The sequence below is a fragment of the Marmota marmota genome, unplaced genomic scaffold (assembly GCF_001458135.2).
Source record: "Marmota marmota marmota unplaced genomic scaffold, marMar, whole genome shotgun sequence".
NCBI lineage: Eukaryota > Metazoa > Chordata > Mammalia > Rodentia > Sciuridae > Marmota > Marmota marmota.
Genome location: NW_026000211.1, coordinates 909,050 through 935,994, shown reverse-complemented (window position 1 = coordinate 935,994; position 26,945 = coordinate 909,050). Strand labels below are relative to the sequence as shown.

The 26,945-nt window shown below is 33.0% G+C and overlaps 1 protein-coding gene across 4 annotated transcripts in view; it reads left to right on the top strand.

Moving 5' to 3' along the window:
• Tnks (tankyrase) overlaps window positions 1-26,945 on the top strand; it is a 194,093-nt gene that overhangs the window by 52,660 nt on the left and 114,488 nt on the right. For all 4 annotated transcript variants that reach the window (XM_048791783.1, XM_015486022.2, XM_048791784.1 and 1 more), the window contains one exon: window positions 6,721-6,816. In XM_048791783.1, the coding sequence (XP_048647740.1) occupies window positions 6,721-6,816 (96 nt within the window). The remainder of the gene's footprint in view (window positions 1-6,720; window positions 6,817-26,945) is intronic.

Sequence of the window (26,945 nt, the reverse complement as noted above, 5' to 3'; positions counted from 1 at the left end):
TTTCCCCCCCCTATATATTTATATTGCTCTTGTATAGTTGAAAAGTCTCCCTTGCAGGTGTGGGCGGGGGCTCTGCTCTGCCCCTACTCCAGTTGGGGTGAAGTGTGTACCACGCTGGCAGGCCGCTGGGCCTGATCCGCCGGTCTGTCGCAGGTCTGCTTACCTTGCCGGCGCAGGCGGCGGCTCTGCCCTGCCCCTCCTACCACGCCTGCAGACCGCTGGGCCTGATCTGCAGGTTGGTCGCAGGTCTGCCTACCTTGCGGGCGCGGGCGGTGGCCCCGCTCCTCCCCTCTGGCTTGACGACAAAGCGAGAGAGACTTGGGTATCTGTGACTCACCCTCCCTACCAGGGGACCAACTGTTTCCGTCACTGCTGGCACCGATGAAGTTCTTTCCTCGGCCGCTCTCCGATGACATCAGATCTCTGCCATGCTGGCATCCCCTGTTCTATGGCAGAATCCCATTTTCTTCTCTTGAAAATTAGTTTGTCTTTTACAGTCCATGTTTATTGGTGAGAATCCTATACACTGAGGGTTATTAGTTAAAATTGGTCCTTTGATGTTTTGCTAAAAAATTAAAAATTTTCTTTGCTTAAAAAAATCTAAGGGGATTCCACCTCTTGGGTCCCCTTCCTCCTCCAGGGAGAAGTCTTTTCTACTGTCCTTTAATAAAGCTTATACTTTCCACTCTAAAAAAAAAATCTAAGGAATTTTGTCCTTTGTGAGATTCAGTTTTCTACATTCAGTCTAATAAGTGAATATCTGTTTATTCTTAAAGAGTAAGATACTTATGAATACTTGAAAAGCTTTTTAATATTTGAGTGTCATCATGAACAACTTTAAACTCTTAACATAGCTCTAAGTTCACATAAACAGAAACTTTAATATTTTTTAACAGTGTAATTTTTGCCATTTAAAGTAAAATCTTACTAAAGTAGTTTTTGATGTGTACTCTAAAAGCCTTTTTACATTTTTAGCCTGGAAAATTCACATTTGTTTCTCTTGTTCTGTCTTCTTAAATGAGTTAATAATGCCTGTAGTTAAATGTGGTTTATCAAGTAGCAGTTTGACAGATTGAGGCTTTGTATAAATGCAGAAATGTTTCTCTTTGTAAGAATTGAAGAGATGCACATGCCTAAATTTAAGTTTTGAGGAAGTAAATAGAACATTGTGACTGAAGTCCTTTTTTTCTGAATCTGGCTCAATGTAAATAGAACACCTATACCGTAAATGGGAAAAAATCACGTTTGTAGCTTATTTGAAAATGACCTTTAAAAAATATTATGGTCCTACCTTAGTTTTAAATACCTGTGATTTCTGTTGCTATCTTTTTTCTATTCCTCTTATTTCACAAGAAAATAAAAGTTAATATACATTAGTAAAACAATTGGAAGCAAAATCTTAGGGATTTGAAGTTTGGTGATGTACCAATTGGTTAAAAATAACATAAGAGAATTTTTATTGGCCATTGTATCCTTAAATTTATGGATTGGATGTTATTCAGATTTTAGTTTTGTTGTTTTTCCTTCAAACTTTACTTTGTATATTGTTTGTATATTTTGGAAACTTGCTTGTGACATTGTGCTATTTAAGGGTAATCTGTTTTATGTATGTTGTCAATGCATATTGATTATAGAAGATGAGTTTCTTATAATGTATTAATAGTCACATTTCATTGTTCAGAACTTTGCAAGCAAATTTTGAAGCCTCAGAACAGAGTCTTAGATGACATCATTTCAAGTACAGTCTGGCATTCTTGAAAGCTGTGGTTGTTACCTTTACCTGTGTACATGGCATTCTTCTGGTATTAGAAAATAGCCCCCCAGAAATCCCCAGAACAGTGTGAAACACCAGTGATTTGTAGGTACTTTAGAATGATTTTCGATTGGAAGACTTGCTTAGGGAGTAGTTTGGGACACGTTAGTTACCTGACAATTTTCAGTGGTTATAAACTCAACTTTAGTTTTGTTGTCTTTTGGTAAAAGTGTTAGGAAAAAGGAAAAAAAAAATTTTTTTGTTTTTTAAAGATTTTAGATCTTGATTTTTTTCAGGTCTTTGGCTGTAATTCTAAAAACATTATCAGGCCTCACCTTAGACATCTAGAATTCACCTATCTAGTCTGACTCCTTTACTTGAGAGGTCTGGGAAGTAAAGTTCCAGAGAATTTTATGTGTCACCTGACTCAGTTCTCAAATTGTTTGTGACAGAAGACGAGGGGTTTTTCCCCCCAATGTATGATAGACCCATTTTTTAAAATGTAAATACAATACAGGTAAAAATGTAAAAACTAGTTTAGAAATGCTTATTCTAAATTTCTAAATGTTGACCCTCAAATTCTGTGCTTATTATGTTGATGTAGATGGGTTACAAACAGTTCTGGGAATACACACAGTCCATAGACCACACCATGTAGCACTGCCCAAGGTCAGGGGTCAATACATTCTGGCTCATAGGCCAGACCCATCCCACCCTGTGCTTTACTGTGGCTAAGAATTGTTTTTATATTTGAAAATGTTTTTTTTTAAATCAAAAATAATATTTGGGGACACATGAAAATTATATAAAATTTAAATTTTATTATCATTAAGGAAGATTGTACAGCTAATTCTAAGTATTATCTGTGGCTGCTTTTGCACTATAATGGTAAGTAGAGTTGAAGTGTAAGGATAAGTAGTTGTGATAAACTATATAGTCTACAAAGCCTAAAATATTTACTGTCTGTCTCTGTAATAGAAAAATTTGCTGACTGCTACCTTTAGAACAAAGCATGTAATTAGAAGATATTTCTAGAGTTGAGAGTACAAATAGTGTCTGCATTTTTAAATGTGCTTCAAATGTAAAATATTAGTAGCTAATAGGTATTGCTAGACTTTAAACTCAACCCCTTTGCATACCACTTTATGGTTCTGATTTATTCCTCCCAGCTATCTTGTGGCTTTTTATGAAAGTTTAAGATAAGTTTAGATCCCTGCTGGTGTAATTGCAGATACCTGTATTTCTCTTAAAACTTTTTTTTAAGTTTTGTTTTTTATTAAGTTTTATATATATACACACACATATTTATGTATATATATAACTTAATGTATATGTATATATAATATATATACATAATAATAAATTATATATACATTTTTTTTAAAAAAACTAGGGATTGAATCTCGGGGACTTTACCACTGAGCTAAATCCTCAGCCCTTTTCAATATTTATTTTGGGACAGGGCTTCACTAAGTTGCTGAGGTTGTCCTTGAACTTGTGATCCTCCTGCCTCAGCCTCCCAAATTGCTAGGATTACAGGAATGGACCACTGCACCAGGCCTAAGTTTTGTTTTTTTAACCTATACTTTGTGAATTAAAAATATCAATTTTTTTTCATTTTTCATTGATTTTTAAAAAATAAATGACAACGGAATGCATTACAATTCATACAAAAATCACACATATAGAGTGTGATTTTTCATACCTCTGGTTGTATATAAAGTATGTTCACACCAATTCGTGTCTTCATACATGCATTTTGGATAATCATGTCCACTATCATTGCTGATCCCCTGCCCCTTCTCTTCCCGTCCCACCCCTCTGCCCTATCTAGAGTTCATCTATTTCTCCCATGCTCCCCCTACCCTACTATGAGTCAGTCACTTTATATCAGAAAAACATTTGGCATTTGTTTTTTTGGGATTGGCTAACTTCACTTAGTATTATCTTCTCCAGCTCCATCTATTTATCTGCAGATGCCATGATTTTATTCTCTTTTATTGCTGAGTAATATTCCATTGTGTATATATGCCACATTTTTTTTTTTGCCCATTCACCTACTGAAGGGTAAATATTTTTAACATGGATTTTTTTTTATTAGCATGTGGTTCAGAAATTTCAGCTGCTGCTTTCCTGTGTCTACATTATTCTGCAGTAGATGTATCTAAGTGTTTAGGTTCAGTGATGGAGATGTGACCTCAAAATGTTCAGAAAACACATTATTTCAAAAAGATTACTCCTTTTAAAGTCACGTAAAATAAAACTGCAATTAAATTGTAATGGCATATCTCTTGCAAAATAGGAATAGGTAAAATACTGATTATAGCTGGAAGGATTGAGTTTTAGTTGACTTTTGGAGGAGTAGTCTTTTAGGCTTTCAATATTTTGCTTCTGCTACCCATTAAAAGCTGCATTATAAAAGTTCCCATCTTATAATTGTTAAACACTTAAATAAAAATGTTCTTATGTTGTTTGTTTAAAAGTAGGTTTTGAAAGTTTCTGAAGATGCAACAAAAAACTCTACTTTTCATGATAGCTATCATTCTTTTATTTTCTATTACATTTGCTCACTCAGTAGCTATGTAAGGTTATGAGGTTGATATCAGCTCCCTTTTGATTCTTTATGATAAAACCTGTTACAAACCAAATCTTCACATTAGTTTCTTCCTAGAATAAAAGAAGTATTATTCCTGCAAAAGTTCTAATCATTATCATTATGATGAAAAAGTAACTACAGTTTGATATTTTGGTACTTGCTATTTTATTCCACTTAAGTCTTATCTCTAGAAAATACTTAACGTTAAACATCTGAAAACTAATTATGTTTGTTGCTTATGTTCAAGAATGAAATAATAAGAGCTCAGTGGTAGAATTGTGTTTAGCGAAGCTCTGGGTTCAATCCTCAGAACCCCCCCCCCTCCTCCAGAAAAAGCGGATAATATACAGGAATCCCCCTTATCTGTGAGGAATACATTCCAAGACCCATAGTAGATGCCTGAAACCACAGATAGTGCTGGATCATATATATATTTACTGTGGTCTTTCCTATACATACAGTGTTTACTTTATAAACTAGCCACAGTAAGTGATAAACAGTAATAACTAATAATAGAAATAGAACAGTTATTGTAATATATTGTAACAAAAATTATCATGAATGTGGTTTTCTAACTTGTGTTTAGTGATGGGACAGACTAACTTCTTTTTTCATTTTCACAGTTTAAAAGATTTGTTCTTACAGAGTTTAGTAGCCTCAGCATTCAAATTTTTTCTATTTTGAAAATTTCCCCCTTTTTACTTGAAGCATTTTATAGCTTCTCTTTAGCATGTCCCATTTACCAGCATCTCTACTCTTGGGACCATTAATGAGGGTTAATTGAACATAAGCATTTGTAGTACCATGAAAATTGATCTGATAACCAAGATGACTGCCAAGTGACTAATGGGTAAGTAGTGTATACAGCATGGATATGCAGTTCAGAGGCATGATTCATCCCACATAGATGAAAAAGGACAGTGTAAAATTTTATCATACTGTTCCTGGCACACAGTTTAACACCCGTGAATTGTTTATTTTTGAAATTGTCTAATATTTCTGACTGTAGTTGACTGCCAGTAACTCAAACCACAGAAATCAAAGCTGCAGATAAGTTGGGACTACTGTAGAATATCTTCATAAGATTTCTCTATATCTTCTCAAGCCATGGCTGATTTTAATATCTAAAACAACCCAAGATCTAGATGAAAATTTGGGTCTTGTCAATGGAGGTGACTCAAAAGCTGTAATTGAATTGTAATTATCCTGGGGATCAGAAATGTTTCAGATTTCAGAGTTTTTTGATTTTAGAAGATTTGTATATATATATGCAATATTTGTGTGTGTGTGTGTGTGTGTGTGTGTGTATTGCACACACACACACACAAATATCTTAGGGTTGTGATCCAGGTCCAGACATGAAAGTGATTTTATATAACATTTTTAGTGCACTTGTGTTTTGACTGTGACCTGTCACATAAAGTCGGATGTGGAATTTTCCACTTGGAGCATCATAGAGATGCTCACTTTTTCTTTTTTTTTTTTTTTTTTTTTTTTTGTATTTTAGACCATTTTGGATTTTGGATTTTAGACTAGGGATGCTGAACCTATTTATTAGTTTAAATCATTGCTTGAGTGGTATTAATAGCAGTAATCCCTACTGCCATATACATACTCATATACTAGATGGGGCTTAGAAATATTGGATTAACAGATTTACATGTGGATTTTACAGTTATTCTCTCTTATTTCAACCCAGTATAGCATGTGTTACATACATTTCTTAGTATATGTTTTATTATAGAGATTGAGTTTTTTTAAAAATTTTTTTTGATGGAAAGATTATTTTAAAAGACCATTCTTTGTGTAGCTTGACTGCAGAGTACCTGAGTTGCATGCATTACTGTGTCTGTTAAACTTCTTGGAAGCAAGCCAGTATGTTATGGTGAGTTTCATATGTAAGTGGTGAGCCACTAAAAGCCTTGCACAGTATTATAACTATTCTGAGAAGAGAAAGCATTTGGAAATCCAGCAGTAAAGCAGCAGCAGCAACAAGCAGCCACAGTGGTAGTAAAGATAGGGCAGGTTCACAGTTAGCATATTTCATAGTGTGAGTCAGTGAGCACACAGCTTCCCTTACTGCTGCCCGAAGGAAGCAAACTAAAACTGTATATTGCAAGATTTTTCTAGTTTCATGTTTATGATGTCAAGTCATGTGATAATACTGTACCATAAGTTGCCAACTTCGCTTTACTCTAGAGAAGATCTTTTGCTGCAGTGATTTTTTCTCTTTTTCTTTCTTTTCTTTTTCCTCAAAAGAAAAAAATTTGTGCAATGTATGTTTATGCCTACACCATGCCGAGGCGACACTTACCAGTAAATAATCTCTGTATCCCCGAGGTAAGATATTGTTTCTGCTTTCCCTGCACAGTGCTGCTGCAGCACGGAGCTGATCCAAACATTCGGAACACTGATGGGAAATCAGCTTTGGACCTGGCAGATCCTTCAGCAAAAGCTGTCCTTACAGGTAAGAAAATAGCTACCAGGTTATTTTATCTGTAGAACTACTACTAGCTTGATTTCATAAAATCTTCATGCATTGAATTTTTTTTTTATTGATGAAGCTAAACAAATATTTACATCATTATCCATTACTTTATTATTGATTAGATATCTGTCTTATTAATTGTGTTGTCATGCATATAAGCAATAAACTTGTTCTACTTAGAATCATAGCATTAAATCACAATATTATTCACTTGTATTTTAGTCATTCATGGTTTATATCATAATTTTTCTATACCTCATCCTCTCAGTTGTTTCTTTTTAAGACCTTTGCTATTGAGCAGGCAAGGACATTTGTATAACTATAAAAGTAGTTTTGATTGGAAAGACAACCTGCTGCCTTATAACTTGGATCAATAGTAAATAAAATATGCTGCTGCTTCTCGCTTGCCATCCCTTTATATTTTTATCATGTATTTTCACTTTTACCATGATAGCCAAGTTATTTTTTAACTGGGGCAATATATTTTATTTTGGGTAATGGAAGTAAAATATAGAAATTTATTAAAACAAATGCCAAGAACCAGCAAAGAGGAATGTTAAAATAGAAAGGATCTTTGATATCAATGTAGGAAATAACATTATAACTGATATAATTTTGAGCAACTATTGTTTCATTGATCTTCATTCTCAAAATGCTGCATTGAATCTATTTTTGTTTTTATTTTTAGTATCTGAGTCCTGCTGCCTTTGCCCTCTCTTACTTAACTGACCTTTGTAATTTGGAGCCTCTTTGTCACTGCAGTGCCAATGTTATTGTTTTAGGTTGAGTGAAAGTAAATGACTTTTAACTACCCTTTAAATTTGCCCTGTTTGAAGAAAATAAATCTTTTGTTCTCGTTTAAGTTTTAGAGTACATGCTGTGCATTTTAAACAAGATTCTGAGGTGAATGAAAACATTATATTGAGTAAGCTATGAAAATATATTGAGTTTTGCTTAATTACTGTGCACAGAAGGATAACTTCCCACTATACCAAAATTAATACACTCACTGCTAAATCAGAATAATATGATTTTTCTCAGTAAAAGGTTATATGCCTTGGTTGCCAAATCAAGATAACTCATACTAGAGGAATAAAACTGTTTAAGTCAGTGTAGATAGGAAAAATAATTAAATATATAGTCTTAAGTAATGAAATTAAAATATATAATCTGAGGCCTACATAGATTCTCTCTTTAGCCTTTCATTTTCTTCTAACAAAGCCATGGGCAACTATAGTAGCTGTAGAGTGGTCTCCAACCAAAGCAGAAATACAGTTCATAGAAACACAGGTACAGTATATTATAAATGCCGAGCAAAACTGTCTCTATATCTCAGTGTCCTCTTTCTGACCTTTTCCTCCTCTCCAACTCTCAAGGCCTGCCTGTCCGTTTGTTAGATTCAGATAATACATCATTGCTTGTAGATCCATTTGTAATTTTTTAAAGACAAAGTTTAAATATGTTAGTAATAATAAGAAGCTAACTACTGATTTGTAATGGATTTTAAGATTATATCGGGAAAGAGCTTTGACATAATCATTCATGGAAACTGAGTGTTTCTGGAGGACAGATACCATGTTTATTAAAATTGATTTGAAAGCCATCTTTTGCTTAAATAGGAAGATATTAAATTCTTGATCATGATATGATTTTTATGAATTATTTTGAAGAATTTCTACTTTTTTTTTAAAAAAAAGATATACAGCTTTTCAGATATGATTTAAGAGAAACAAAGTCTAATAAGAGTATTGTTGGAAATGTTACCTAGTTCTACTTATATGTTCATGTTATATAATTTAGTGAAGTAATAGTTAGGTGAACCATATTCTAAAATGTTTTCTGTCCACACAGATTCTATACTAAACAATTCTTTCCAGGGGCATTATGGTGGAAGTACTATTTTCAAACTGAATTTAGATTAAGCATAAGTTTTAAAAAGGAAGGTGGGCTGATGATGCAGCTCAGTGGTAGAGTACTTGCCTGACATGTGCAGCAAGATGCTGGGTCCCATCCCAGTACTGCACACAAAAAGAAAGTATGAAAGAGCTTTCTTTTCAAAGTAATGTCTTTGAGTTATTAGATATTATTCGAAGTAATTTTTTATTCCAGTTGCAATTGTGGTTTATTGCTGAACTTTTGAGACGAAAGTTTTTAAGTGTTTTTCTCATTGGGAATTTACTTATTGAAAATTTCTTTCCAACATCCCATCATTTACTACTTGGGTACATTAGCCAAAACTGTGTACAAGGATATATATATTTTTCTTAAAGGAAATTAGCAAGGTGAAAATCTCCTTATAAAACATTTAAAAATACATGATTAATTAATGCTGTCTTATAAAATAAAAAATGCATGGAGTTGTATAAAACTTTATAAGCAACAGTATGCGCTTCATTTTACAGAGAATAATTGTGTATCACTCATTTTTTTTTTTTTAAAGACACATTTATTCAGTATCATGATCAGACTAACATTTAGCAATCAACAGCATGGGCGGGGGAAAAAAGTCTACATTAAAATCTTTGATAGAATACTTTACACTTTCCACAGAACAAAAACTAAGATGACCTGTTATACAATTTATCACAAATACAGTCAAGTTTTTTTGTCTATACATATGAGTACTGTCTAAATCATTTCTTCTTTGTTGCAGCTAGGCCCTGCTACCACTGTGCTTAGATAAGTTCACAAATCTGTAGCTGTAGCTTCCCTGTCACTTCTCTGGCTCTCCTGTCCTGCTGTTTCCTGGCAGTAGTAAAACCTTCTACTACTGATTAGGTTGCTTGCAGCTCTTATAATTCAGTTATTTTATCTCTGAATATTCTTGCAATAATACGGGAGCTTTTGGGGAACATCTCACATCTAAACCATAATAACTGAGACTGATTACATTCTTTGCTGAATTACTGTTTAAGTGGATGATATGTTTAGAAAAAATATTGAGATTTTTTGAGTTATGTTTTTGTTTCTGATGACTTTGATGTTCTAGGCAATCATTTAAAGGACTTGGAAATAAGCTTTTCAATTAAAGCAAGGATATGAAAAGTCTAAAATGGCCTACGTAAATTTTGTTGAAGAGGATGTTTGCTGTGTTATCATTATTAAATGTTATTAAAATGATTATTATAGATTTTTAAAAGCATATTTGGCCTTTTTCTGGTTATAAAAATACATTGAGAAATTGAGGGAAATAGAAAAAGTGTAAAAAGAAAAAGTTATTTAAGATTTATACCACTTAGAGATAACATTTTGGTATACTTTATTTTAAAATTTTTGTGTATATATGCTTCACGCTTTTTTTTCCTTTAATCAAATCAGCCTTGTATGTTACATAGTACTAAATTAAGTGTACATACATGGATAGTCCCAGGAGACATTAAGTATTGTGCAACATCAGTTTATAATTACTTCATTACTTCTATGGATATATTTTTAGTTTTTTGAGTGAGTCCCCTTAAAACATTTTGATATGTTTTTATTCTTTGTGAATTTAGAGTTATTTTATGAATTTCTCCAAAATTGTGCTGCTATACCATGTTCAGTCTGATGGATATCTGTATTCTTGAATGTAAAATACATGAAGGTTTGGAGAATGAGGCACTTCCCTTTTAAGAGTAGTACTGCATATGCTATAATGAGAGCCACATTTAAGTTCAAGGTAATTGACAAAAGAGAGTGTTCCTTGAACAGGACTGGGAAGGAGGTTTGTTAACCATGAAAAAATAATCTTCTGGGGCACAGTAAATAGGATAGAGTGTAATAGTGGGAAGTTGAGTCAGCCAAGGAGGTGAGTGCAGATTAAGACTGAGTTTAGAGGAGGATAGCTGCCCAAAGGAATGTTTATCATTGGCAGGACTAACGATGATTGGGATAAACTGAGTTAGTTTAGATGGTCAAAAAGTTGGCAAGGTAATTGGTCCTAGTAGTTTCTTAGGGGATTGAGAGGAAACGGAGTTGGGAAGAAAGATATATTTACACTCAGATGTCTCAACAACAAATAAGTTTAACGTGGATTCTTTGCACTTCATAGGAAATCCTAATCTATGATTGCTAGGCAGACTTCCAGTCTCTGCAGAAGTAATCAGTGGTGACTCAAGTTTTCAAACAGAGTTGAGGAGTCTGCTGTGTGCCTGCAGAAGCTGGCTTGGTAAATCAACAAAATGTCTGGAGTCTCTTTTTTCTTCTCCCTACTCTACTGCTTTTCAGATAAAGCCAAAATCTTTAGAAGTTGGGACGTTAGTGATTTGTATCTTGCCTTTCTAGGTTTGACTATTAGGGTTTGCTCAAGTCACAATTAGCAGTCTTTTCTTTTCCTCAGACTGTATCCAGTGGATTGGTAATTAGGTCTTCTGTTCTTTTAGATTCCTGATGGAACCATTTCTCCCATACTCACTGTGTTGGCTTCATTATTTTTCTTTCATGACAGCAGTAGCTTCATGTTCAGTTTTCTTCACCATAGCTGGAATGGTTTTTCTAAAGCTTAAATCAGCTCTATGTTCAGTAAAATCCAAATTCTTTAACCATGACCTAGATGATCTGGCTCCTGTCTTGCATATCTCTGATCTTAAATTCTCTTTTGATCTCTACTTCAGCTGCAGATGAATGCTTGCTGTCCCTCAAACAGAGGAAGCACATTTCTGTGGCTGGGCTAACATGATGTTTACTGAAGTGAACACTGCTCCAGAACTTCACATGGTTCATCAATTAAATCTCTGCTCCGATACTTTGTGACTCAAGAGATTAGTTTTTGTCCACACTCCCATTAGCTTTTGTTTTCTTGATAGATATATTGATAACAGAAATTGAATTTTTTTTTTGTTATTTGTTTGCCCAATAGAATCATATTTACAAGGGTTTGGACTTTTGTGTGTCTTTCTCCTTTCTTTGCCCCCAGGATTTAGAAAAATATATAAAATGAAGTAAACAAATGTGTCTGAGGTCTGACTGGTAACTGAGAGTACCGTATCTTCCAAGTTTTACAAATACTGATTAACTATTAATTATTTAACATCTTATGTCATATTACATTACTTATTACATTGTTTATTTTCTACTTTATAAAAATTTGGGTTGTTTTAAATACTGATTAACTGTTAATTTTTTGACATCTCATACCCCCTTCTTTATACATAATTTTCTGTTGTCAAAAATTTGTTTTGGATTACTTGTAATCGTATATCGTCTCTTAAACTATGGTGCATTTTTTTAAAGTTTTAATTAGTATAGTGGATGAGGTATGTACTTAGTTTTCTGTCAAAAGATTTTGTAGATGGCTCTGTGATTGAGAACATTCCAATTCTGGAAAGATCAAACTGCCTGCATCTGTCAAATCAAATTTCCAGATGTCCAACCAGGGCCTAATTTTTACACCTCTCTTTTGGTCATCGTTAATATGTTCTTAATATGCGGTTTTGTAAGCTAGCTGTGCTACATTGTGGCATATTGCATGTCACATGCATATTTTTCCTGTCAGGATACATGATTAAAAGCAATTTCTCATATTGTTAATCTGAACTTTATGAATTATTCCTGAGTTATTATGAAGTCTCATAACATGTCTTCTAGAAAATAAAGAATAATAAATAATAATAATACAGAATAAAAGAGAATACCTTACCTTTTAAGATAAGCTGTGTTTATCCATCTGAGTTTAAGAGAAAGTTATTGTTATATTAAGGTGAATTCCTGACTTTTTAAAAAAGAATCATCTTTAGCACTGAAATAGTGACAGTTAAAACTAGTTATTGTTGAAAAAAACTGAATACTGCTTTAAAGGTATGCTGAAAATGTTAATCCTTAAGTTTTTAAGAAAATTTTATTATTCTGCTTGTAATTTTGGATATGAATAGGACAATAAATGTATATCAATAAGTAAATAAATATAACAAATAAATTTAATTATCATAAATAAATAAATTTGATAAATAAATAAGTTCATTTATCATAAATAAAATATAAATAAATATATATTAATCGATAAATAAAATATAAATATATATATCATAAATGTGGTTGAAACCTTAAAAATATAAAAACAATTTAGGAGTGGAATATGAAACTAGTACCTTTTCTTTTTCTTTTTCCTTTTTTTATAGACCAAAATTGATATAGGGCATATTGATTTAAATTTTTAAAGTATTTATTTGCACAAGGGACAAACAGGTCATGGGTATCTAAAGATAATCCCTCCTTCCTTCCCTCCCTTCCTTTGCAGGGATTGAACCCAGGGGCATTTAGCTACTGAGTCACATCCCCATCCCTTTTAAATTTTTTTCTTTGGAGACAGGGCCTTGCTAAGTTGCTGAGGCTAGCTTTGAACTTGAGATCCTCCTGCCTCAGCCTCCTGAATAGTTGGGATTATAGGAGTGTGCCACCATGCCCTGCTCAGTTTTTTCTTTCTAGTACCCATTTGTTGAGTAATTTGTGTCAAATTATTTTTTATATTGCTTACGGCAATCTAAATTTTAATAGCTTAAGAAAGCTATACGTCAAACACAATAATAGTAACAAACCTTCTTGAACGCCTTTCTGAGCCAGACACTGTTGTTCTAAGGACATTGATTCTGAAGCTGTGAGGTAGGTGTTATCATTGTCCTCACATTTATAGATGAAGATACCAAGTTATACTAGTTTACAGATTCATAGGGGGAAATTATTAAATTATAAACTTAAGCATTTTGGCTCCATAGTCAGTGATCTTAGGTATACAGAATTAGGAAAAAAAAAATATATATATATATATATATATACATACAGAATTAGTTTTTTTTTTCTTTCTTTCTAACCTGTTTATTCATTTGGAAGGATGTGGTCTGGCATAAAATGAAAATGAAATCAAACTGGTTTATAAACTCACAACTGGAATTCTTTAATATATAATGTTAAAATCTGTTAATATGTTTTTTTTTTGGTAAAGATTCTTTCAATAAAAGGAAAATTACCTAATAGTATATTATTGCATAATTTTAATAAAATTAATAAATTTGTTAACATTATAAAGCTTTATAAGTGCTCTTGTCTTTGTTCTCATGTCACTTGGCTTCATTTTGACATGTGAAAAAAAAATCTTTAAGATCTACAAGGAAAAGTATAGTATGTAAAATATTTGAGCTAGTCATAGTTAAGAGGCAGCTCAAGTAATGTAAATACGCCTAATATGAGTTAGTAATGTATATGTGTATATATGTGTGTGTCTATATAGCTTTATCTATATATATAATTTTCTGAATGTCTAATTTTTCTATTTCAATAACCCTAGCCCTCTAATACTTTAGGCTTTTATAAATCTTTTTGTGTAATTAAAGCCATCAAACTTAATCATTAAGCATGATCTTTCAACTCATCAAAAACGGCATATTTGTGAAGCATAGTAACTTGTTAGTGTATACCCTAAGAGCAGCTGTCATTTTCCTTAGTAAACTGTAGCAACTGTATAGCATTTTCATTGCAATTTTGATTAAAATTTTAAATATAACCAAACTGCTCTTATTTTAAATGATTTTTTAACATTTATTATAATAGTTATGGTTTTAAATATGAGGTGTCTCCTAGAAGCTCATGAAACAGTGTAGCAGTGTGCAAAGTGACTAGATTATAAAAATGAATGAATTGGTAGATTGATCCATATGATGAATTAGTGATTTGTAAGGACTACTATATTGGGTGACAACCTTAAGCAGGTAGGGTGTGGCTAGAGAAACTGGGGGCATGCTTTTGGGAATTATGATTTTTGCCCCTACTTCCTTGGTCTGTCTCTATCTCTGTTTGTCTTGTCTGCTTTCTGATTGTCCTGAGCTGAGCAACTTTTTTCTGCCACACTTTACTACCTTGATGCAGTCCCTCACCTGGGGCCCAGACAATGGAGTAGTTTGACCATGAACTCTGACCTCTAAAACCAGGAGTCCAGAATAAACTTTTCTTCTTTCAAGTTGTTCTTGTCAGGTGTGTTGGTCACAGGATTGAAAAGCTGACTAACATAGTAGTTTTTACTGTTAATATTTGCTTTCTTAAAATAGCACATATAATATTAGAATTCATTAACACTTTGGGATTTAGTGGCTCTAGCTCTCTTTAAAATTTTTAGGAAACTTTTACTTTGACATAATTATAGATTCACATGCATTTTTGGAAGACATAATATAGAGGCTCCAGGTACCTATTACCTCATTTTTACTATTAGTAATATCTTGAAAAACTGTAGTATAATATCCCATCCAGGATATCGCTATTGCCATAGTCAAGATATAGAACATTTCTGTCATAGGAGATATTATTGCTCTTGAGTTTTCCTTTCTTATAATATCTTTATCAAGTTTTGTTATTAGGGTAATGTTGGCCCCATAAGAGTTAGGAACTGTCTTCTTAGCTTTTAAAATTTTCCTTAAAGAGATTGTGAAATGTATTATTTCATTCTTAATGTTTGGTAGAATTCACTAGTCAAACCATTCGGGCCTGGTAATGGTGGTATTATTATTACTATTATTGTTGTTGTTATTTGAGCCTGATAACTTTCATCATCATCATTGTTGTTTTAATTTTTTAAGAGTTATGGGACAAATCAGGTCATGATTTCTCCTTGTGTAAGTTTCAGTAGTTTGTTTTTCAAAGAATTGGTAACTTTAATCTAAGTGCTCATATTTTTGTGTAGAGTTGTTTGTAGTTTTCCTTTCTTAGGCATTTTGATGTTTGTAGGGTCTATAGTGACAGTTCTTGTTTCTTTCTTGTTTTTTCTACCCTTTTACTTTCAGTTCTTGTTTCTTCAGACTTTTACTTTTACTTTCAGACTGTAACTACTGATATTGGTAGTTTATGTTATTTTAGTTTCACCCATCTTTTTTTGAAGAAACTGTATTTTAAAAAATATTTTCTGTTTTCAGTGTTATCGATTGCATTTTAAAAATTATTTATTCTGCTTACATTGCTTGTATTATGCTTTTGGCAGCAGGGGTGGGTGGGTTATGTGGTGTGAGCTTAAAAGATTAACCGATTTCCTTTCTGTTTTTCTAATATGCATTTAATGTTATAAATTTTCCTATAAGCATGCTTTGTACTGTGTCCCACAAATTTGTTATGTTCTAGTTTCATGTTCATTCAGTTCAATATATTTTTCTTTTTAGACTTACTCTTTAATCCATGGACTATTTAGAAATATATTGTTTACATTCTAAGTGTTTAGAGATTTTTCTGTTACCTTTCTTTGGTTGTTTTCTAGTTTGATTCTGTTGTGCTTGGAGAACACTGATTTCAGTTCTTTTGCTTTTTGTTGTTATTTTTTGTTTTATGTCTCAAGATGTATCTCTTTTTGTATGTGTTCTGTGGGTATATGAAAAGAATGTTTTTTTTGATGTCAGAGGATGGATTGTTCTAGAAGTGAGCATTAGGTCCTGTTTGTTAATGATGTTAAGTTCTTATTATCCTTGCTGATTTTCTGTCTAGTTATTCAATCAGTTAAGAAAAAGCATAGTAAAAAATTTTCTCTATACTTTTTATTGATGTATTATAATTATATATAATAGTGGGATTTGTTGTTACAGATTTATACATGTACACTATATAACAGTATAATTTGGTCAGTATCGTTAGGGGCAGTGAAATTTCTAAGTCTGATTATAAAATTGCCTCTTTAAGTTCCATCAGTTTTTGTTTCAGATATTTTGTAGCTTTGTTGCTTGGTACATACACATTTAGAATTACTATACTTTCTTCTTGAATTATCCCTTATATAAAGACTATCTCTCGGTAATTTTCTTTGCTCTAAATTGAACTTTATTTGATAATGGCATAGCCTCTCCTGCATTTTAAATTGATGTTTGCATGACATATATTTTTATATATTTCTACCCTTTTACTTTCAGGCTGTAAATATCATTATATTGGAACTGAGTTTCTTTTATACAGAATGGAATGTTTTTTCATCTGTGCTGCCAATTTTGGTTTTTAGACCCTGTGAGATCTGTGGCATTTTTCTGACTTCCAGCACTGAAAAATAATTAATTTGTGTTTGTTTTGTTTTAAATTACTATGTTTTGATAGTTTGTTACAGTAGTGGTTTCCTGTTGGTTGTCTTTTTCATTCAGTTTGAGGTCTTTCTGCTTCTTGGTATGACGATTGAGTTTTCTATTGACACTGGACATTTTGCTTATGAAACTAGGTTTTATTTAAACCTGTCTGGCTTAATTTTAGCTGGTTTAATTTTACACTACTGGGCCTGGGATTGTAGGTCACCCGTAGAGCCTCGCCTCGCACATGCAAGGCCCTGGGTTTAATCCGCAGCACCACGTATAAATAAATAAATAGATAGATAGATAGATAGATAGTATTTTGTCCAACTACATCTAAAAAATAAATATTAAAAAAAATAATCTGGTACTACTGTGGCAAGAGAGCTATGTGGTTTGGGAATACTGCCTCCTTACAGTCAGTTTTGAGAAGTCTAGGTTCCCTACTTGGTCACTTTTGACATCCAAGAGGGAGGTTCTCATTACTCTTGGTACAGGTGGGATTTCTGTCTCCTACTAGGCCTCCTCTGCTTCCTTCCTTTTATTCATTTGTCCTCTACTGATACCATGCTGTTAGGTTTTTTTTTTGTTGTTGTTGTTGCTCTGACAAAACATCTGGGAAAAATAACATAAAGGAGGAGAGAGAGAAATAAAAGTAGAGAGAGGGGAAGAAAAAGAATGCATGGCCCTGTGACCTGCTTCCTTCAGCTAGGCCCCACCTCCTGTAGTTTACACCACTTCCCAATAATGCCATCAGTTATGAACACATCAATGGATTAATTCATGATTAGGGATCAAGCCTTCAATACAGTAGCTTTTGGGGGACTTACAGATCCAAATTATAACTCCTGGATTGAGGTGAGGGCCTCATTTCTATTAAACTAGTGAAAGTCTTGATTTTCAACTAAGCCCCCTCTGACACCACCCTAGTTAGAGGATGTAGGGGCATGTTGCTGTTGCCAGGCCTGGGGTGCAAGTCCATGGTCCCCATGTGGTCTCCATTGACACTATGGGGAGGGGGACTAATTATTACCTGTCCCCTGATTTCTCATTAAAACCTGGTAGAGATTGCCTATCTAGGCTCATCATTAGGTCTTTTAGTCATGGGTGAGGATGGGCTACATATTTGTGGAGGGTTGGTTATGTATATTACTTAGCTGGAGTAGATGGGTTATTATGTAATGACTTCGTGGTTTGGCAGACTTTATTTTTCCTCCTTTTTTAATTAGAGAGTTGGATTTTTTGAGTTCTTTTTTGTCTATGATGGTTGACATTTCTGAATTGCCAGCTTCTTTCTCTCTTAGGTTTGGGATATATGGAGCAGAAAGAACTTGGGAACTGAGCACCATATGGTTTCCTGGGTACTGAGATCCCTAGTTGTTCTGGCTTCTTATCTCTGCCTTTGAGAGTCCTTTTATATTTATCTTGCATATAATGTCCAGATATTTTAGATGTATCTAGTTGAAGGAATGGGAAAAGTATGTCTACTGTGTTTTCCCAGAATTTTTGAAATTATTTTTAATCAGTCATTATTCTTTAGGACACTGTGAGAGGTTTTAAGTATTCTGGAAAACTGCAAGAACAGTAGGTATTTTTTGGTGTAGCTATTTTCCATAACTACCTGACAATTAGAATATTAGATTTAAGGAACCTCCATAACACGAAGGGATAATATTGGAATCTGGGTAGTGGTTATATATTAGTACGAAGAACACAACTCTTGAATGCTTTTTTAAAAATAAATATATATTTTTAGTTGTAGATGGACACAATATCTTTATTTTATTTATTTTTATGTGGTGCTGAGGATTGAACCCAGTGCTTTAGCTTTTAAAAGCGAATAAAGACCAAAATTATGATTTTAGCATTTTACAGTTAAATGATTAAGAGTGACTAAAAATGGAATTTGTCTACAGCCGGCTGCTTTATCATTGGTAACTGAGGGAGAAGCCCATAGTCTTCCTTTTTATTATCTTCTTTCTCTGCCATTTATTAATTCCATTTTCTCTTTGGCTCAATTCTAAGACTGAAATAGTACAGCAACGAGTATTTTCCTAGTTTATCTAATTTAGCAGAACTATTTTTCAAAAACTTTAAAAAAGTCAACATATGGTGTAAGGTTATTATCATCTTTAAAAAAATGAGATGTTACTGTGTGGTGGAATTAAGAGAATAATCATTTAGGATTAAGGAGGCACCATAATTAAAGTAACTAGATTACTGTTGGCAAGTTTACTAAATGAATTTTTACAGAATACCATCTTTTCCTGCTGTACTTCAGCTTTGGTGTACACGATATTGGTGGCCCTGTATTATGTTCCTAATTCATGTGGCTGATAAACTGGAACAGGATATGATGCAAAAGATATGTTGACCTAAAAATCAAGAAGCTCCTTCAAACACACAACTACTTTTATGCTTGATATTTCTAGGCAGAAGTGTCCTTACACTTGCATTTAATATCTTCCAGCGTGCTGTTTAAGCAGATGCCAATGAGAAATGCACTAGCTGGTTGTAAAAGGCTAACCAAATTATTTCTTTTTGCTTAGGGAGCCATTTAGAGATGCTTTGAAATAGGAAGGAGGGTTATTGGGGACCCTAAGACACTCTTAACCTTTATTCTGCTATGCAGAGAAGACATCACTAGTAGCAAGTTTATAGCTAAAAAGGGTAGTAATTAAATTGTTAGGAGAAAAGGCAAAAAGTGAGTTAAAAGGGAAATGTTTGTGTGTCTCTCACTATACTAGTAACTGTTAGGTTCCATATGAAAACTAATTTAGACTTAGGCTAGCATTTCTTGAGCATTGACTTTATTCTAGGCATTGTGCTATGTGTGTTACCAGACTGCAAGAAATAATCTTTTTTGTGAAATAATCTTTTTTGGGTTTTGGATGTTAGTTTGGAAAGGGCTTATCGCAGTTTACATAAAATTACCTTATCAAGTGTTTTTATGGTTTCATGTTTTACATTTGATTATCTTGTACATCAGAAATGTATTTTGGCAGAAAATTGCATCCCTATACTTTATTTTAAAATTTTTTTCAGTGGTTATCCATTTATTGAATATTTTGTCAACCTTTATTTAAAATGTCACCTTGATTACTTATTACTTAAGAAACTTCTATACTTGTTCTAGAATAGGTTATGTTATATTCTGTTCTATTCCATTGACCTATTAATACTGTTATCAGATCCATATTTTAATAATTTCATTACAAGTTTCTATATTCAAAGGACAGTTTTTTCCCCTCCCCTCCTTATGTCATGGATTCATAGTAGCCAGAAAATCTTTAAAATCATAAACTGGTTTTTAAAATTTACCTTCTTAAAAATTGCTTTCCTTATACCACAGTTCAAATTGTTTATCTGGCCCCTGTCTACTTTCTGACTGTATTGTTTAACACTTTTCTGTTGCTTTAACCTCCTTTCTGTTATTCAAATTGGTTTGTCTTGGGTTCTTTGCCTACCTCCTCTGTTCTTCCCTTAAAGTGCTGTTTCCTTTGTTTGAAATGCTTTTCCCTCACATTTTCACTTAACTACTTTCTCTTGTCAGAAATCTCTACCTCAACCTTTTACTGATTTCTCATATAACCTAGTATCAAATATTGTTGCCTTTACATAACTTACCTATCAATGTCTGCAGTGATTTCATTTACTTTTTTTTTCTCTCTCTCTTATTCGTAGCCTGATTCATGCTCCTGTCTTCCAGTAGTAGCTTCTTGAGAAGTGGGATTTTCTTTTATTTTCATTGTTAGGTTCTAAGCACTCAATAAATATTTGTAAAATGGATAGATACACTGAAACTGGTTTATTATGATAACATTAGGATGACAAATTTAAAATGCAATAGCAATATGAAAAGAAGGAATGATATATCAGGCAGGCAAACTGGAGTTGACAGTAAGATTTGGAAAGGGACCTTTGATAAGTCATCTGCTCTGTTGTTTGGTTGGTTCATTTGTTTGTTTTTTTCTTAAAATCTGGATGGTTCCGTTGTCCCCAAATCTGAAAGTTTCACTTTCAGCTGCTGTTTTTATAAACTAGCCATTAATTAGATTATTATATATATAAAAAATACTTTCACATTAAGGGGGGGGGCACCCTTTGTGTATAAATTCACTTGTGTAAAGTTTCCTGTCGTAGTAGTGGCCTTTGTTACTGAAGAAAAATTGCAGTTAATAAATCTGTTCTGTACAGACTATATTCAGAATTGTTGTCATTGGGCTTCTACAGTCTAGAAAGAATTATAATTCTCCATGATGAAATAACAATGAAGTAAGAGATTTTAAAATATGTCAATTGTTTTTTGATTGCTTTAGATACACTCTCAGAAAAACTATTTTATCCAGAAAAACTTTACAGTAAGTATCTAATGTGTAAAATCTCCTTTTTACTATATTACTTTTCTCCTTGATGAAATAGTATAGACAACTCTGGAGACAGAGGCAGAAGGGTTACAAGTTTAAAACCATCAATTTAGCCGGACCCTGTCTCAAAAAAAAAAAAAAAAAAAAAAGCAAAAAGGCCCTGGGCATGTGGCCCAGTGATTAAGCACCTCTGGTTCAATCCCAGTACTAGAAAAGTAACAGTATGGACATCCTCATGAGCTTTTCTAAAATTATTCTTTATTTATATAAGACCATTATTAATTTGATCTTACAATGATGTAAAACAAAATCTGACATGGTTGGTTGATTTGAAAAAAGTGACATTTTGAAGAACTTTCAACATGAATCTAGTTGTAGAATCATTTATAGTTATCATGAAATGGCATCTGAAATGGGCAGTGATGCATGCATCAATGGTTTTCTTGTTTACAAACCTTATAAAGAAAGAAGAAAATATTATCTTGTATCTTCAAAAGGAATCAAAATTACTAAAGTCTTCAACAAATCTTTGGGTAGCTCATTTGTGGTTATTTTTACTATCCCCAGAAAACTTAATGTTATTAAAAGCTGAAACTTGTCATTTGATAAGTAGAAAGATGCCAGACTTATTGTATTCAATTGTAGTCAAAATTTTATAGATTATACTCTGTAAATCAAATTTGACTGCTGTTTTTGCTTCAAATTTGTATTTTAACTCTCTGAATAATACAGTTGATCTATTTGAATTGCAGTTGATCTATTAGAATTGTATGAGTGAAATGTCATTGCTAATATCAGCAGGCTATTCCCTACTGCTATTTCCCCCCATTTCCACTCCTAATATTGGTGATTCAACCCAAGGGCACTATATCACAGAACTCACTGTTAGCCCCCCCCCCCCTTTTTTTTTTAGAGATATGGTTTCAATAGTTATTAGGTCCTCACTAACTTGCTGAGACTGGCTTCAACTTGCAATCCTCCCTCAGCCTCCTGAATCACTGGGATTATGGGCATGTACCACCACAACTGGCAGTTTACCCTAAAAATTTTTATTAACTTTATTTTGAAAATTCTAACTTACAGAAAGTTAAAAAAAAAAATGAATGAAATGAGTACCTGTGAACACTTGTAAAGATTCACCAGTTGTTCACATTTTCTGGATTGTTTTATATCTATTTTCTCTTCTTTCCTTTTCTGAACAGTTTGTTATTTGCAGACATTGTGGTGCTTCATGTACTTTAGCATGTAGTATCTCCTAAGAACAGGGGTATTAGCCTATATAACTGAAATAAAATTATCACACTTGGGAAATTAATCATTAATACAATACTACCTAATATATAATTGATCTTTCCACTGTCTTATAAAAATATTTCTTGGCCTTTGACTTTTTCCATCAATATGAGGTAGCTCATTTTTTTTTTAACAGATTTCAAGCTCCTTAAATCCTTTCATGTACACTTAAAAATGGTCATATCGTTTCATTTCTATCTAGCTGTCATCTCTTTTCTACATTTGCTCTTACTAACTACTGGAACACTCCTTCCCCATAAAAAAACCTTTTATTTTGGTTTAATGATATTACTGTGGTCTCTCTTGTTCCTTACAGAGATAGTTGGCTGCAGGTAATGATTATGGAATGCTTCATTATTACTTATATTAGGTGCTTAAGAAATGTATTATGAAGTTGTTTTAAAAGTTATTTAAAGCTTTTTAATTTCCCTTCCAAAAATGTGCTACTAACAATGTTTGATTTTCAACTATAGTATTTATAAGTAGTAGTTTACCCATTATTTGTAATTACAAAATATTGGAGCCATATATAAAATAATTGGTTGGGTTAGAGCTATAACTCAGTGATAGAACTGTTGCCTAGTATGATTGATGTTCGGGATCCCCAGAACCATGATAAATAAGTGAGTGAATGAATGAATTTCTGTTTGAACTGCTGATGGACTGTTTTCTAACATATTTTTTTTTTGTGAAACAACATATGAAGAATTGTTTATATATGTGTGTATATATATGTTCATGTGCTTTATAACCTATCATGCAAGAAACTATGTTGTTAATTAGCCTCTAAGGAAGTCCCCAATCACCCTGTATTCTAGTATTCACAAACCTTTATGTACTCTCCTCCACACTGTACTTGGGTTATTTTGTATGACCAGGTAGCATACAGCAGAGTTCATAATGTGCCATGTCTTATGTGGACACTTGATCCCGAGGAAGCAAACTGCCATGTTGTGAGCTGCCCCGTAGAGAAGCCCATGTGGAGAGGTGTTGAAGCTTCTGGCCAACATAGAAAATTTTGGCCAAAGAGAAACAGGACTGCCAAAAACCATCCTCAGTTGCCAGGGGTTGCGGGGTGGGGAATAGTTCTACTACAGAAAAGACCCTAGGAGCAATGAAATCCCATAGAAATGAAGCACAACTACTTCTTGGATCTTAGTTTCTGTATGCTATTAAAAGGTACCAGAACTCTGGGGGAAGAGGGGAGACTAATTTCAGGGGCAGGACAGGAAAGGTATCAGATGAACCTGGAATATCATGTTCTAAAAAGTAGGCAAATACTCACAAAACAATGGAGCCATGCCATAAGAACACAGGAGCCATCTTGAAACGGCTGGGACAGTTTGACTATCAAAGAATGGGATTTAAATCCCTTGGGGTAAAATAGATGTTTTAATATAATGATAATAAATAAATGTATGAATGAAAGAAAAATGAATGGGGAGAGGCTCTTTCTTAATGTAGAACACCCACCAGTCAATATGGAGAAACTATTAGAGTTGGAAAATAACCATTTGTAGCCATTATAGTAAAGACTGGTTACAATAAGAAATATTGGTGGGTACTAAATCTCAGAGGCCACATTTGATTCGCAGCAGTATATTTGCATGGTGCTCAGCGTGGTTTGTCCGTAAATTTATTATCGCATAGGAAAACCAGTAAACTCTACAGTGGAGCAATCTGACAGTATTTTATTGAATATTAAAAATTAATATCACCAATGACAGTCAAAATATCCTGGGTGGTGACAGATATAATACCTAAGAAGATACTATAAGAAAATGTGTTTTTAGGACACAGGCAAGAGAAATGAAGTATTGCAGCATATTCCAACCTTGTTAATATAATGTATGTGTATATATATATGGGGTAGAGAAAATGATAGATTATCAAGCACATGAACAAAATAATGAAAATGGGTGAATCTGGGCAAAGGATATGCAGGAATCCTCTGTACTAATTTTGTAAATTTTCTTTGTTTGAAATTATTTCCAGTAAAAAGTTTGCACAAGTTATCATTAGGAAAAAAAAAGAAAAGCAAGGGACCCAGTTTGGTTAATAAATTATGTGCTGTACTAGTTTTCTACTTTTAACATTGATTCTTTTTGAACTGCTCATATTTAGGAAAAGCTCAATCTTGTTTTCTTTTTCTTTACATTTTACTTCTAAATTCATTGATGGTCTTTTCTATTATTGTTTTGAAATTAAAATATTGTTTATTTTATATGAATGATAAAGTTCCCTTATCTTATTTTAGAGCTCAACAATTTATGGTCCTTATGAAAATTGTTAACTCTGCTTGCCTTTTATCTACTGTTCTGAAGAAACCTATTACGTGTTAAATTTGTCTTTTGTGTGTGTGTGTGGGGGGGGGGTACTGGGGATTGAACCCATAGCCTTGTGCATGCAGGGCAAGCACTCTACCAACTGAGCTAGATTTTCAGCCTACTCCATTTTGTTTTGAAGCAAATGCTACCTGTACATTTTAGTCTGGTCTTTTCCACAAGATCACAATGGATTCAGTGTTCCTTGTTGGATGAGAATACACTCACCTCATTCTTTGATGATACCTTATCTTAGTTAGACACAAAATAGGTGCTCAGTAGTTTCCAGAAAGCTTTTTAACCAATTAGCTGTCTTAGCATTGTGCATATGACTGTGGTATGTGGGTGAACAATGTTTTCTAGATGAAAAGGATCCTACTTAAAATATCAATAATTTAGAGTGTCTTAATCTTGTATATTTTATTGTTAGTCTCTGACAGTTCTGGAATTGCTAGATTTTTTTTTTTTTTTTTGATGTTGTTGTTTTTGATGTGGGCAATGGAAGTAGTCTGAATTGACAGCCTGACTGGACGTGGAGGAATACAGTGAATCATATGCTTAATTATTTTTCAGTGTTAAATTCATAATTATCTAACATGACTTATTTTATATATGAGGATTACTTTCAGCAGAAGAAGAATTTAGGAGAATAATTAGAAAATCAGTTCTAGATAAGAAAGCTTTGCAATATAAACTATTGATATGTAGATTATCAGAACTTTGTCTTCTTCCATTTGATGATATTGCTTTTCTTTCTGAAGAATAGTAATGTTCTGCATACCAATTTTTTGTTTATATTCTTTCCCTCTGGTTTTATCTTTGTGGAGGAAAATTTATTGTTCTTTATTATTCTGGTTATATGTATTTGGCTTCAATATTTGGAAATGGGCCCCAGGTGAGTAAAAAAGAACCTTTTTTTCTACGGATGTCCTAATCTTTCCATATGTTGTTTTCTATTATTCTATTACCCTCCTGCACTGAGAATGAATGATGTATTGCTTATGACAGGACATAAAAATGACTCTTGTTTTTAAGAAGTTATGAGAATGCCAGGGGCAGTTACAGACAGACATGGGTGAGTTATCCCTTCTCCAGAAGAGCAACAAATTTTGTGAACTAGTTTGCAAAGCAAGTTTTCTTTCCATTTGATAACACTAATAAGGGAAAAGAAAATAACCTCTTGCCTGTAGTCTATAAAAGAATAACAAATATACCAAGTAGAAATATTAATGATAATTTATAGAAGAGAAGGCTAAAAAGGAATAGAGAAAGGAAAGAAACAGTAATGGAAGCAGTATTTAAACCACTTTATACTTAGTACCATCATAACAAAAGTTTGTGAATTTATTTGTTCTTTTAAGGGTATATTTTTATATTATCACCTCTCTCAGTATTTGAATTCTTAGAGAACATTTAACAGCTTAAAGGAATAAGATTTTATGGAAAGTTTTTGGATCCTTTTATATTTTCTTATGTTTATTTTGATTATGGCTCCTATGTCAGTATTATTCTCTCAATTTTTTTAAGTATACTTAGGTGAAATGTTATATTGAAGTATTATGGATAGTGCTCTGAATTAGCAGGTTTTGGACCTAAAGATCTTCTAGCCTCCTGGAGAAAAAAACAGTCACGACTATGCAGTCATATCCATATATACATACATAAACTTTATGTGATTTTTTTTTAGGAATAGGAGATGTTATTGAATGATAGTTTATATATTTTGTTTATGAAAAGAAAGAAGAATCAAAAAGGTTAGTCTAAGCATTTTTTCTTTAGATTCTTATGTGGTACTTTTTCAGAAGAAAAGTTTAAGACAAAAGTTGAGATATTTTTAAAGATGTTTTAACCAAAGAATGAAAAGTAGTTTCTAAAAGTTATACTTGAAAATATAAAGTAGAAAATTCTTTTAAAATATATTTAAAATCAGGGCTGGGGATATAGCTCAGTTGGTAGAGTGCTTTCCCAGCATGTATACAAGGCCATGGGTTCAATCCCCAGTACCACCACCACCAAAAAAATAAATAAACACACACTCACACACACACACACTCACACACACACACACACTTAAAATCATAAGAACCAAAGGATATACTATTTCTAGAGGAAAAAATAGGATAACA